The sequence below is a fragment of the Theropithecus gelada genome, chromosome 11, assembly GCF_003255815.1.
Source record: "Theropithecus gelada isolate Dixy chromosome 11, Tgel_1.0, whole genome shotgun sequence".
Taxonomy (NCBI): Eukaryota; Metazoa; Chordata; class Mammalia; order Primates; family Cercopithecidae; genus Theropithecus; species Theropithecus gelada.
Genome location: NC_037679.1, coordinates 103094691 through 103109545, shown reverse-complemented (window position 1 = coordinate 103109545; position 14855 = coordinate 103094691). Strand labels below are relative to the sequence as shown.

The window sequence follows — 14855 nt, the reverse complement described above, 5'->3', positions numbered from 1 at the left end:
AAGAGAGAGAGGGAATTAAAGATGGGGAAAGTACACGTTGAAACTTGCTTCTCTCTTGCTTCCTTCGGTATCAACTCAGGGTGCGTGAAAGGAAGGTCCTAGTGTTCCTGGGACAGTCTTGGGGGCAGCTTTCCCAACAGAGTGGACTTGGGGGTTTAGTGGGATTTACTTACAGTTTATTGATTCTTCTCAAACCCACTTGGCATTTGTCTCTTCTTTCTGGCGAAAATCTTGGCAGCACTCCTGCCCTGTGTTGTGGGCAAGGAGACTAGGACGGCCCAGGTGCAGAGAGAGTCTCCTCTGATCTCTTCAGTGGAGTTAATGTCTCTTGGGGACCTAATGTAGGCCTGATGTTGGCTAGATCCTTTTCATGTGTATTTCATGTGCCTAAAGGCCCCAAAGTGAGGCTGTACCTTAGGAAAGAAAGGGGTTGGCAAGAAAAGACACCCCGCTGGGTTCAGATGCGCACTAGGTGCCTAGCGAAAGCAAACCCTGTCGAAGAGAGCCTGGTGAGTCCTCGGTCGCCCTATCTTGAGAATGACAAAGGCTTCCTTTCTCCTTTGAAGCTGCTGCGAAAGTCGGTCACCAGAGGGCGGCAGAGCAGCTTGGAGAAGCCTCTGCCCGTTGCCCAGCCTCTGCCCAGGGAGCTTGGAGGCACCTTGGGCTGCTATGGAACAGAGAGGGCATGAAATTGTTCTGCTCTCTCCTGTAGGGGAAAGACACGCGTCCCTCATGGCTTTTTTTTTTTTTTTTTTTTTTTTTAGCCGTTTATTCTTGAGGTGGTTAGAGATTCAGCTCTGAACTGTTGCATATATAGATAAACCCCAGCGTTGCATGTCCATTCTGAAACCCCGAATTACCTCTTTCTTGCTGAAGGTAGCAACAGTAGATGGCACTCAGTAGGCTTACCCAAGGGCCCAAAGGCTGCCCCATGAAGGCAGAGCTACCCTCACTCAGCTTCTGATGAAGCCCCGACTGAAAGAGGCAGGCAGCGCTCCGGAGGGCAAATCTGGACCCCAAACAGTCATGATAGGGTAGAATCGTCTGAGTACAAAATGTCGGGTGTGTTAGTTCAGCTGCAGGTACGTGATTTTAGAAGGCAGTTCTGAGAGGGCTGATTCAACTCTGAAAAATGTGTTTGCTAAAGAATGATAGAAATAAATCAGACATATGTAGCTTGGAAAAGTGAAAACGTAAAAGACTTAATAGTTGTTTTCAAACACGGAAGAGCTGTCAAATGGGAAAGGGATTATACACAGTGCAACTGCAGCAGGCAGAAATCATAAGGAGGCATATTTCAGCTTAATACAAGAAGGAGCATTCTGGTGATTAGAGTCATTTAAAAAAAGATGGAATGGATTGCCTTGAAAATCCAGCCCACTTCTCTGAGGAACTCTGTAGAGGGCAAGCTCCCGGTGGATATGGAGGATAGCTCGGGGCTGCAGCCTGGGAGACTCCCTCCGTTCCAGGATGCCATGTCAGGTGGTTGAGGCTGCATTTTAAGGAGATGAATTCCTTAAAGTGGGGCCCAGACCCTCCTCCCTGAGAGCCTCTTTGGCCATCTTACCATCCCCAGTGCTCCTTATCTCATTCTGAGCCCCGTAGACCAGGTCCTATTGGCCAAATCACGAGTGTAACTTCCTGCCATCATTTCGGTTTTTCTTGGGCTATTCTTATTTCACAACTGACCAGAAGCCAGCCACTGGTTCATAGAGAAAAACGAACTCACTCAGCATGGTCTGTTTGTAAACTTCACTGTGTCATGCCCAGATAATCAAGAAGTAAGGCCAAGGGGGAGATTTCTCTAGACCTATTGATTGATTTCAGACTGCTTCCCTTTCTACCTCCTAAGACAAGACTGTGGGATTCTCCCTGGTTTAATCTCTGAGATCAGGATTGAATCTGTTTCCTGCTAAGAATCACTCCCTTCTCTCTGTATCTTAGTCCCTATAAGTATCATTTGTTATTTCTTATAACTGCTTTATTGAGATATATAACTCACATACCATGAAATTCACCATTTTAAAGTGTACAATTCAGTGGCTTTTAGCATATTCACAAGGTTGTGCAACCATCACCACTATCTAATTCCATAACATTTTCACCACTCCATAGAGAAACTGCATACTCGTTAGCTGTCACTCTCCGTATTCCAACCCCCAACCCTAGGTAACCACTATTCTTTCTCCACGGATTTGCCTATCCTGGGCATTTCTTATAAACGGGATTATATAATATATGGCCTTTCGTGACTGGCTCCTTTTACTTAGCACCATGATTTAAAGGTTCATCTGTGTTGTAGTCTACATATATTTCTTTTCTTTTTTTTTTTTTTTTGAGACAGGGTCTCACTGTGTTGCCCAGGCTAGAGTGCAGTGGTGTAATCATAGCTTATTGCAGCCTCCAGCTCCTGGGCGTAAGCAATTCTTCCACCTCAGCCTCCTGAGAAGCTGGGACTACAGGCACATGCTATCATGCCCAGCTAATTTTTTTTTTTTGAGATGGAGTTTCACTCTTGTTGCCCAGGCTGGAATGCAATGGTATGATCTCGGCTCACTGCAACCTCTGCCTCCTGGGGTCAAATGATTCTTTTTTTTTTTTTTTTTTTTTTTTTTGAGACGGAGTCTCGCTCTATCACCCAGGCTGGACTGCAGTGGCCGGATCTCAGCTCACTGCAAGCTCCGCCTCCCGGGTTCACGCCATTCTCCGGCCTCAGCCTCCCGGGTAGCTGGGACTACAGGCGCCCGCCACCTCGCCCGGCTAGTTTTTTGTATTTCTTAATAGAGACGGGGTTTCACCGTGTTAGCCAGGATGGTCTCGATCTCCTGACCTCGTGATCCGCCCGTCTCGGCCTCCCAAAGTGCTGGGATTACAGGCTTGAGCCACCGCGCCCGGCCGGGTCAAATGATTCTTCTGTCTCAGTCTCCGATTAGCTGGGATTATAGGTACCTGCCACCACGCCTGGCTAGTTTTTGTATTTTTAGTAGAGACAGGGTTTTACCATGTTGGCCAGGCTGGTCTCGAACTCCTGACCTCAGGTGATCCATGCTCCTTGACCTCCCAAAGTGCTAGGATTACAGGCATGAGCCACCATGCCCAGCTTAATTTTTTCTTTTTTAATGTTTTTGTAGAGATGAGGTACTGCTATGTTGCCAAGCTGTTCTGAAACTCCTGGCTTCGAGTGAGCCTCCTGTCTCGGCCTCCCAAATTGCTGGGATTACAGGTGTGAGTCACCACACCAAGTCACTTTTTATGGCTGAGTAATATTCCATTGCATGGATAATACCACATTTTGATTACCCATTTACCCACTGATAGTTTGGTTGTTTTCATTTTTTGCCTGTTATGAATAATGCCACAAGAAGCATTCCTATGCCAGTTTCTGTGTGGACATATGTTTTCATTTCTCTTGGGTATAAAGGCACTCCCAAGATATTGCAGGTTTGCAGGTTTGGTTCCACTGTACTGCAATAAAGTGAATATGCAATAAAGTGAGTTGCATGAATTATTTGCATGAATTTCCAGTGCATATAAAAGTTATGTTTACACTATTCTATCGTCTATTAAGTGTGTAATAACATTACGTCTTAAAAAAAGGTACATTTGGCCGGGCGCGGTGGCTCAAGCCTGTAATCCCAGCACTTTGGGAGGCCGAGACGGGCGGATCACGAGGTCAGGAGATCGAGACCATCCTGGCTAACACGGTGAAACCCCGTCTCTACTAAAAAATACAAAAAACTAGCCGGGCGAGGTGGCGGGCCTGTAGTCCCAGCTACCCGGGAGGCTGAGGCAGGAGAATGGCGTAAGCCCGGGAGGCGGAGCTTGCAGTGAGCTGAGATCCCGCCACTGCACTCCCGCCTGGGCGACAGAGCGAGACTCCGTCTCAAAAAAAAAAAAAAAAAAAAAAAAAAAAAAAAAAAAAAAAAAAAAAAAGGTACATTCCCTTAATTAAAAATATTTTATTGCTAAAAAATGCTGACAGAAACACAAAGTAAGTACATGCTATTGGAAAAGTAGCACTGATAGATTTGTAGCAGGATTGCCACAAACCTGCAATTTGTAAAAAACGCAACACCAGCCGGGCGTGGTGGCTCGTGCCCATAATCCCAGCACTTTGGGAGGCCCAGGCTTGCGGATCACGAGGTCAGGAGATCGAGACCATCCTGGCTAACACGGTGAAACCTCATCTCTACTAAAAATACAAAAAATTAGCCGGGCGCGCTGGCGTGCGCTTGTAGTCCCAGATACTCTGGTGGCTGAGGCAGGAGAATGGCGTGAACCCAGGAGGCGGAGCTTGCAGTGAGCCAAGATTGGGCCATTGCATTCCAGCCTGGGCGACAGAGTGAGACTCCGTCTCAAAAAAAAACCAAAACCAAGCAAACAAACAAAAAACGCAACACCTGCACAGCAGAGGAAAGCTGAGCACAGTAAAACAAGGAGCTTTGCCTGTGTTCTTAGGAGTGGGATTGCTGTGTCCTGTGGGAACTCTATGTTGAACCTCGTGACTGTTAGCCTTAGACTGCCAGATTGTTTTGCAAAGCAGCTGCACCGCTTACCATTCCCACCCACAGTAAGCGAGGTTTCTGTTTTTTCCATATTCTCACCAACTTGTTATTGGCCGTCTTTTTGATGATAGCCATCCTAGTGGATGTGATTTGGGCTTGCATGTCCCTGATAGCTTGAGTATTCTGAAACAGGCATTTTACTGAAATAGAACATATATTATATGAATTTTTAGGTGGGTCACCACAGCAGTAAAGGGGAGCATAGTTGGGATTTTCTACTGGAAAATGATCTGGGTATTAAGAGGGACCGTGATGAGTGTCTGGAATTGTAGGTGCTATAAATGTGGTTCCCAGTGCTCTTGAGTTAGCAGGCAGTGTGGATCCTGTGGAAGAGAGAGGAAGACAGTGTGGATCTTTCTAGACACTGTAATTCTAGTTCATTTTTGACTCCTGGCCTCTGCCACTGTCTAGCTAGATAATGGCAGCAGTACAGACAGATGTGCAGCTCATAGAGTGATGAGAAATGGCATCTGTGAGGGAGATATTTGTTAGGCTACGGTGTCCTACTCTTGATCCCATGATCTCTTCCTTAGCCTCATTCCGTTCGACTCCCATGTTCTGTGTGTTTCTGAATGCCTATTCTCCCCTCCGCTGAGGTCTCCCTCCTAGGAACCTACAGGTCATACAGGCTCTTCTGCAGTGGGTATTAGTGCAGGCCAGGGCTGGAGGGACTTTTGTTTTGTTTTGTTTTTGTTGTTTTTTTGTTTGTGTTTTTGAGACAATCTCACTCTGTCGCCCAGGCTGGAGTGCAGTGGCCCCGTCTTTGCTCACTGCAACCTCCGCCTCCTGGGTTCAAGCAATTCTCTGCCTCAGCCTCCCAAGTAGCTGGGATTATAGGCACCCGCCCCCAAACCCGGCTAATTTTTTGTATTTTTAGTAGAGATGGGGTTTCACCATCGTGGCCAGGATGGTCGAACTCCTGACCTCGTGATCCACCCGCCTCGGCCTCCCAAAGTGCTGGGATTACAGGCGTGAGCCACCGCGCCCGGCCAGGGACTTGTTTTATTCTGGGTGGTTTCCTAGGGCTGAGCTAGGGCCCAGAGGCGGAAATAAAACTGAGCCAATTTCAGCCCATTATAAAGAGACGTTTTCTAGCATTAGAGCTACAGGAAGCGAAAAGCGCTCCTCCTGAGCCCCCTGCCCCAGGAGCGTCAGCAGAGGCTGCGGTGTGCGGGTCAGTCGGGGGAGATGGGGAGAAGGGGAGAAGGACAGTCGCTGGGAGAGGACAGTGCACCCCCTTACTGCCCCTGCCTCGTTTTGCAGGTAGCCGTGAGACCGCCTTCACCTACGCAGTGAGCGCTGCAGGTGTGGTCAACGCCATCAGCCGGGCCTGCCGCGAGGGCGAACTCTCCACCTGCGGCTGCAGCCGGACCGCGCGGCCCAAGGACCTGCCCCGGGACTGGCTGTGGGGTGGCTGTGGGGACAACGTGGAGTACGGCTACCGCTTCGCCAAGGAGTTTGTGGATGCCCGGGAGCGAGAGAAGAACTTTGCCAAAGGATCGGAGGAGCAGGGCCGGGTGCTCATGAACCTCCAGAACAACGAGGCTGGCCGCAGGGTAAGCTGGGCCTCTCCGGCCTCCCCAGCACTGCAGACCTCCGGGGCTGTTCCCGGGCTGTGCCACCAGCTGTGGCCTGGCCATCAAGGAAACGGGTTCGTCTGACCGTGAAGATTCTTACCTACAATTGCAAGTTTAGATGTCCACACTATTGAACAAATCCTTTTCAAAATGCCTCACTTCCCAATGGGCACATGTGCTTTTTGTGTGTGTTTTGTTTTGTTTTGTTTTGTTTTGTTTTGTTTCACTTACTTTATTGTTTCACAGTTCCTAGAGGACTTAGGTGCAATGTTTGGATCAGAATTCCAGACATAATGATTAGAGCAGAGCTCTTGTCTTGGCCACCCCTGCTTTGCAACTTGAACAGATAATGCGATTGGGTGTTCAGGCCATTAGACCTCATCTAGGGTTTATGCTCTGTTAAAGGCTCCGGTAAAACCAGAGTCGACTTTTAAGAACTGCTATCATACGTATCCAGAAACCCAGTCAAAAAACATATTCAAGTACTAATGACAGACACACTTCTGTGCTAGGAGTTTTTAAACCTAAGTGGAAGTGTGAGAAGACAGCCATCTGTTTAAGGTTCAAGGAAACAGCCTCCCCAGTTTCATGTAAGATGTGACCGCCTTTTAAGCCTCAGTTTCAGTAGAAACAACAATGCAGGTTTGAGGGGAGCTTGGTTCATTGCACGTGCAGAGCACAGCTGGGCAGCAGCTTCAGGGCCCCAGGTGGCGTGCTGGAAAGCGGGAACCCTCTCCGCCTGCACCTTGTTCCTGAAAACCCCTCCTCTGGGCACACATCCGGCCTCCACTTTTCTTTGCTGTCCCCCATCATGGCTGCCTCTGCCACATGAAACTGGGGGGCCTGCCCCGCGAGACTGGAGGGCCTGCCCCACAGGAAGCTCTGCCTTTTGCTGCTTCTGCATAGTCAATGTTGATAGGGACCGAGGGCGACATGGGTGTGCACCCGGGTTTCCCCTGAGAAAGATCTGAGGTCTCAGCAGTGGGTGGCGAGAGGCTCTTTCTCCTGCAAAAAGAGCTCTCAGGAAACAGCACGGACTTCTTTCTTGGAGTGTTGTCCCCACTCGGGTCTATGTCAAGCCAGCTGGCTCTGGTTCCCAGGTGACGTATTGTAACAAAGATGAACTCACTCAAAAATGAGAATGGTGGCCAGGCGCAGTGGCTCACGCCTGTAATCCCAGCACTTTGGGAGGCAGGCAGGTGGATCACCTGAGGCCAGGAGTTTGAGACGAGCCTGACCAACATGGTGAAATTCTGTCTCTACTAAAAATACAAAAAATTAGCTGGGCATGGTGGTGCGCACCTGTAGTCCCAGCTACTTGGGAGGCTGAGGCAGGAGAATTGCGTGAACCTGGGTGGCGGAGGCTGCAGTGAGCCGACATCACACCACTGCACTCCAGCCTGGGCAACAGAGCAAGACTCCATCTCAAAAAAAAAAAAGAAAATGGCAATTTCTTAGAAGTTTAATGGTGGCACCCTGGTGATTCAGTAACAGGGTATGAATATATGCCTCAAAATTTCTTTACATAGCAAAATCTAAAAATGTGAACTCATGAGAGGCTGGGCACGGTGGCTCACGCCTGTAATCCCAACACTTTGGGAGGCCGAGGCGGGTGGATCACCTGAGGTCAGGAGTTCAAGACCAGGCTGGCCAACATGGTGAAACCCCATCTGTAGTAAAAATACGAAAAATTAGCCATACATGGTGGCACACGCCTGTAATCCCAGCTACTTGGGAGGCCGAGGCAGGGGAACTGCTTGAGCCGGAGGTTGCAGTGAGCCGAGATCGTGCCGCTGCACTCCAGCCCAGGCAACAGAGCAAGACTCTGTCTCCGAAAAAAAAAAAAAAAGAAAAAAAAAAGTGTGAACTCATATATTGGAGCACATATCAAAGAAATGGAATAGGAAGTGTCTTTTGTCTGAATGGGGATTTTGTGGTATTGGCTGGATGGAATGTGGTGCACCTGTGTGCATAGCATCACCCGCCGTGGGGTATCAGGTAGAGACCAGAGTGGATTATTTGCCCAGGGTCTTCCTTACACCTCCCCTATCCAAAGGCTACTTTTGTTTCCCAGAAAAGGACGTGTGTAAGGTGGTGTCAGTCTGTGGTGATGTTAGGAGTTCTGGTAGTTGCTAATCCAGGGCAGAGAGACTGGAGGCATCTCAGGTGACTTCTGCTCAGGGCGTGTGTGCAGCCTCCCGGTCTCTCAGGCACCCTGTCCGTCTCCCAGTCCATTTGCCCACGTCTTCGGGTGTCTGAGCCTGAGGAGTAGAGACGTCAGTGAAGGGGTTAAGATCCACACTTTATCTCTTGAATGCCCGGAGTCGATCCAGTTTTTGAGATCCTAGTTGAAACACTGCCCTCCCTAGTCCCCGTTGTTAGTAGTTTTTCTCCCGCCTGATCTTCAGTCGGGCGTTCTTGCTCTTCTCAAGTATTCCTTACTCCACCTCTGCCTTGGGAGGTTGGCGGTAGGTTCCTGTGGGCAGGGATTGCCCTCTCTACCCCTTTGTTTCAACCGTCCCTGTGCTGTATGTGGGTGGGGCAAATGGATACGCACAGAGGAGTTCCGTGTTACCTCCTCGGGAGAGGTCAGATTCACAGAGGCTGCTTTCAGCTCTGCTGAGCTGTGCTATGGTGTCCGCACGTGCCTGTGACCAGGCAGGTGCCACCCACTCTTCCCCTTTCCTCTGCTGCTGAGTCTGTCTCACTTTATTGCCCTTAATTGTTTGTTGACTTGTCTGGGCTCTTATCTGGCAGCCTTCTCTCCCATCGAGCTTGTTTCTGGCTTGCACACCTTCCCTCTCTGTCTCCCCGCTTAGCCCCTTCCTTCAGGCGCCACACCTCTCCTCTTCCTTAACTCCTTATCTCTCCCTTTGCCTCTGCCTGCTTCAGGTTGGGAATTCCTGGCCCTCTCTATTTTTTATCCTCTCCAAGGAACAGGCCTCGGCCATCAGTCATCATCTGAGGCCGGAGGTATTCACTGCCTGCCTCCTCACACCTACACACAAAGTTCTCCAGCAAGGACTGAGTGATGGCTGGGATGGAAAATAGACAAGTATTTTAGAACCAGATTAAAAAGAAGAAAAGATTATCCAGGATCTGGCATCTTGACACAGAGTCAATCTTAAGCTCCTTTGCCAGAAGTTTCTCTTGGCCTGCAAGAGCATCTGATAGCTCCTTCTTAGACAGTGGCGACAGCACCCGCGGCTGATGTTGTTCTGCCACTGAAGGGTTTGTAAGCATTTTCCAGATAAAAGCCTGGTGCCTAATCCTGTGACATTCCTGTCTGTCACCAGGCTCAACACACCATTAGATAGAAGTGGAAGAGGAGCTGAGAGGGCTTTTCCAGGGACAAATTGTAGAACTAAAATATTTTTTAAAGCTTTTTTTTTTTTGGCTTTTTGAGTTAGTAGTCTGGGCTGAAAATTGGCATTTCCCCCTATCGCCTACAAAAGGAGCTTGTGTGTGTGTGTATATATATATTGATATATATATATCAATAGTAAAATATGAAAAAAAATGCAGATATTCCTATTTCTACAACATCTTTGAATTAGGGAAAGGATGGAGGGGGTGTTTAAACTGGTGCGCTTCCTCTTGGATTTGTTTTCCTAAAATTCTGGTCCTTGCCCTCCAGAGTCTTGTTCCGACTCTCCTTCCCCAACTCTGTCTGAGTGTTTGCCCTGCAAGAGATGCTTATCCGTGCCCTGAGCTGCTAAGCAACAAGGTGCGCAGTTTCCAACCCTTAATGTTTCCTTCTCTCAGCAATGCCAGACGCCTGTCATCCCTCTCTAAACCAAGGACCATTTCCAGAGGAATGTCAGGCTGCAGCTCAGACCCAGGGCATTTGGGCCGGAAGAGTAATTGCAGGTCCCGTCTTTGAAGTGTCTGTGGGAATGGGGTGTCAGTTCCTTTATGTCTTGGACCTGGAGCTGCCCGGCTAAGTGCTGGTGCCTTTCACCTTGGGAAGAGCCTTCCTTTCCTTCCTCCTCTGCTCTAAGCCAACTTTAAGCCCCAAGATGGGAGTGGATAAGTGCTTGTTGTTCTGACTCCTTTCTGGGTGGCCTTGGAGGTTAGTGAGCCTCTCTAGAGCTTCAGTTTTTCCACCATAAAATAGTGGGAATAATTCCGTCCCGGAAAAAACTCGGGAAGACTTTTGACAACAGTCATATGCACTGATGATGGCTGTGCTGTCTCTTGCACCTGCAGTGGTCTCTGCTTAGCTCTGAATAAAGACACAATCTGGGGGCTCTTGAAAAGAAATCTAAGAGAAACCCTTGAAAAATGAGTCCTGACTCAGTTGGTGACAATGGCTGTGCATAAGAAAATGGTCTGCAGCCGGCTTGCGTTTTCATCCCGCCATCTGCACGTCTGGGCCTGCTGCCAGGGTTGGTTGCCATGGTGCGTCCGTGTGCTGCCGTTGAAAAGCACTTTGTAAGCAGCTTTCTGGTCTGCTCTTGCTTTTACGTTTTGATTTGGGATAACTCAAGTTCGCATCTACTCCTCGTGGCGGTGTTCTGTGACTTCCGGGTTAGACTTGTTTTCCGACGACGTGCTCCCGCAGGCAGGCCCAGCCACTTGCAGTTCCCTTGCACGTTGCCTCACTGTGTCACTCCGCCTCTCCCGGGGGGGTCTGGGGGCTGCTAGGGAGGAAGACAGTGGTCTTGCTTACAAATGGATGGCGTATGGCAAGACTCCTGATGACTCCATGGAGCTAGTGACCACGTGGCAACATGGGGAAAGGGGCCATTTAATTCTCAGGGTATTTGACAAGATCAGGGAGAGTTTTGGGCTAACCAGGGCTATGCCAGGGATTTCTGTGATAGGCTTGTGATACAACTGGATTCTTTTTTCTGACTTGCGCTCCTATCATGCAAAAGCTCGACACATTTTGTTGTTTTCTTGTGTTTTGCTTTGTTTCTAGAGATGGAGTCTTGCCCTGTTGCCCAGGCTGGAGTGCAGTGGCACAATCCTAGCTTGCTGCATCCTCAAATTCCTGGGCTCAAGTGATCCTCCTTCCTTGGCCTCCCCAGTAGCTGGGACTACAGGCACTAGCCGCAGTGCCTGGCTGTATTTTGTTGGTTATTATTAATTTGTTTGAGGCTTTGATCAAGATGGAGATATCTTTGTTTTCCGATTGTGGAAAGGATGCATTGATTGTAACAGGTTTTGAAGAATGAGAAACTGACAGAGTAGAGAGTGAAAGTGCCTCGGTGCCATCCTCTTGGCTGATAGGAACAGGTTGCCTTGCCTCCCCAGTGTTATTTTCTGTGGCGCTCCTTTTATGTTTTCCCTCTGAGCACCCGAGCACCCTGGAAAGATCTTTGCATGCATTTGAAAAGCTATCTCTCCCCATACCCTACCCGCCCGTCCTGTGTAAGGCCTGTGACTACCCCAGCCACCCTCTGGGCCTCTTCTGCCGGGATCCTCCTTTTTACTCCCTTCTTTCTCCTCCCCTAGGCTGTGTATAAGATGGCAGACGTAGCCTGCAAATGCCACGGCGTCTCGGGGTCCTGCAGCCTCAAGACCTGCTGGCTACAGCTGGCCGAGTTCCGCAAGGTGGGGGACCGGCTGAAGGAGAAGTACGACAGTGCGGCCGCCATGCGCGTCACCCGCAAGGGCCGGCTGGAGCTGGTCAACAGCCGCTTCACCCAACCCACCCCGGAGGACCTGGTCTACGTGGACCCCAGCCCTGACTACTGCCTGCGCAACGAGAGCACGGGCTCCCTGGGCACGCAGGGTCGCCTCTGCAACAAGACCTCGGAGGGCATGGATGGCTGTGAGCTCATGTGCTGCGGGCGTGGCTACAACCAGTTCAAGAGCGTGCAGGTGGAGCGCTGCCACTGCAAGTTCCACTGGTGCTGCTTCGTCAAGTGCAAGAAGTGCACCGAGATCGTGGACCAGTACATCTGTAAATAGCCCGGGGGGCCTGCTCCCGGCCCCCCTGCACTCTGCCTCACAAAGGTCTATATTATATAAATCTATATAAATCTATTTTATATTTGTATAAATAAATGGATGGATGCTAAATAATGAAAAGATGAAAATGGAAAGGAAAAGCTTATTTAAGAGATGCTGGAGATCTTTGAGGAGTGGACTTCGCTGGTTCTCTCCTCCTGGTGGGTGGGAAACGGGGCTTTTCCTCTCCCTCTGGCGAGGACTCTCAGGATGTAGGGACTTGGAAATATTTTCTGTCTGTCCACCATGGCCTGGAGGAGGGAGGTTGTGGTTGGATGGAGGAGACGAGCTTGTCTGGAAGTCTGGAGTCTTTGTTGGTTAGATGACTGCCTGTGACCCTGGCCACTAGGCCAAGAGGCCCTACGAAGGTGGCGGGAACTCAGCTTCAACCTCGATGTCTTCAGGGTCTTGCCCAGAATGTAGATTGGTTCCCTAAGAGGCCTGGTGCTCTCTTACTCTTTCATTCCCGTGCATATGTGCAGCATCTACAGTTTACAGGAACGGCTCCTTCCCTAAAATGAGAAATCCAAGGTCCTCTCTGGCCCAGTGACCACAAAGAGCTCTGCACCTCCCGGACTTTGGGCCTGCCTTTCCAGTGAGAATTCTTCATCCTCCACCGTTCACTAGCTCCTGCCTGAAGAGGAATGGGGGCCGTTTGACCTGACACGTCAGGAAAGGCCTGAGCTGAATGTTTGTGCCTGGGCTGCAGAAGGCTGGGTGCGTGACCGGGCTGCGTGGACGTCATGCTGTCTTCCCCCCACGGGAGGGGAAGCTTGAGCTGCTGCTGTCACTCCTCCACCGAGGGAGGCCTCATAAACCACAGGACATGGCGACAGGTCAGGCTGGCGGGCCCGGCGTGCTCATCATCTCTGTCCCAGGTGTACAGTTTCTCTCTGACATTAAATGCCCTTCGTGGAGGTTTCGCTCCCTTTCCTTATTTGGACCCACACTGACCTTTCATGAGTCTCCTTTTATTTTTTATTTGATCTTTAGAACTCTCCTCCGCAGTGTGGAAGAGGGTAAGGAAACTGAGACTCCTTAGACTATATAGTCTGGTGATTAGGGAGAGGGACAGAAGAATGTTTTGAGAATTAAATAAGGTGATGCATTTAGGCATCACCCCAAGGACTGGCACACAGTTAGACACTCAGGAAGCGGTAGCCATTACTATTACTGCTGTGAACAAGGGAATTCAGAGATTTAAGCTGAAACCTCACATTTACCTTCCCCTTTCCCTTCCCCGATTTGATAGCGTATCAAGCGAACCCTGGCTTGTTCCCTGGGTCCCTGGTAAAGCACGGGTGATGGAGATGCCCTTTGCTGTCTGCTCTGTGTTACTGTCTGCAGTTTTGGACTCCAGTATCTGGGGCCAGGAGGGTAAGGCTGAGCTTGGGGATCCAGGAAGGGAGATGTTATTATCCTCAAAAGGGAGGAAGGAGTGATTGAGAGAGGCCCTGAGCCAGGCCGCTGTACAGTGACCAGCCTGCAGGTGAGCCGGTAACTACAGAAAGACTTTAGTCTTATTCTAGAAAACGTTATTTCTGGAGAAATAATTGCTGAGTTAATCTGGGTTATGATGAGCAAATTATTTTGCAAAACTGCTTAAAAGAGATTCTGCCTGAGGGCATTTATGCCATCCATACCACTTGTCTCTTTAGTGCCTGAAGGAGAATGTTCTGACCCAACCAAGAACCTCAGACCTAGAGTTATTTTACCTGTAGCTAACTCACGCTGTCACCCAGATTCCTTTGGTTGATACTTTCAAGGCGACATTTCATTTTCATGAAAGAAAATGACTGAAGTTATGGTCGGGCGGGGTGGCTCACGCCTGTAATCCCAGCACTTTGGGAGGCTGAGGTGGGTGGATCACTAGAGGTCAGGAGTTCGAGACCAGCCTTGCCTACATGGCGAAACCCCATCTCTACTAAAAATACAAAAATTAGCTGGGCATGGTGGCACATACCTGTAATCCCAGCTACTCGGGAGGCTGGGGCAGGAGAATTGTTTGAACCTGAGAGACAGAAGCTGCAGTGAGCCAAGATCGTGCCACTGCACTCCAGCCTGGGCAACAGAATGAGACCCTGTCTCGAAAAAAAAAAAAATGATTGAAGTTAATTGGTCTACAAAAGATGAAAACCATGTCCTTGTCTTCATTCGCTGACATTTAACCATCTTAACCACCTTTAACCGTAACTCTCCAGTTGCACGCATCAACCATGATGATAGGGTTTTGAAACACTGGCCAACATTACTGTTCTTCCCCACATCAGTTCTAGAGGTTTGGGGAATGACTTGTGTATCTGGTGCTCACACTAACCTGTTTTTAGAAGCCCCCAGAAATTAGCTGAGAATGGTTGTCCACAATCCCCAGAAGTCACTTCCATGTTCATGGAGGGAGGTGGATAATCCTTATCAGAGTAAGGTTTTCCTGCAGAGTCATGGCAAGTGGTGGAGTAAATCCATTTTCTTTCTGATGTGGGGGTAAGTTGTGTTCAAATACCAGCGTGGTTGTTGCATCCACTGACCTATTTTTCTAAGTAGGTGGGAATACGGTTATAGTTACTTGTCACTTGCTTGTTGAAGCCTGCTGGATTGACAGCTGTCTGTGAATCTGTGAAGTGACCAGTAATGCTGCGGGAATGCGGCTGGGGAATGTGGAAACCAGCTTGAGAAAAGCAAGTGAGCTTCTGCTCAGAATCATAGGATGCTAGAACAGGAAGGGAACAGGGCAATCACAACTTAAGCTTCTGGGGCT

General features: G+C 49.3%; 1 protein-coding gene across 3 annotated transcripts in view; it reads left to right on the top strand.

The window, feature by feature from the left end:
- WNT5B (Wnt family member 5B) overlaps positions 1–13018 on the top strand; it is a 118474-nt gene extending 105456 nt beyond the window's left edge. For all 3 annotated transcript variants that reach the window (XM_025402914.1, XM_025402916.1, XM_025402915.1), the window contains exons 4-5: positions 5829–6121; positions 11603–13018. In XM_025402914.1, coding sequence (XP_025258699.1) covers positions 5829–6121; positions 11603–12061 — 752 coding nt within the window. In that variant the 3' untranslated portion in view covers positions 12062–13018. The remainder of the gene's footprint in view (positions 1–5828; positions 6122–11602) is intronic.
- Positions 13019–14855: the final 1837 nt, after the last annotated feature.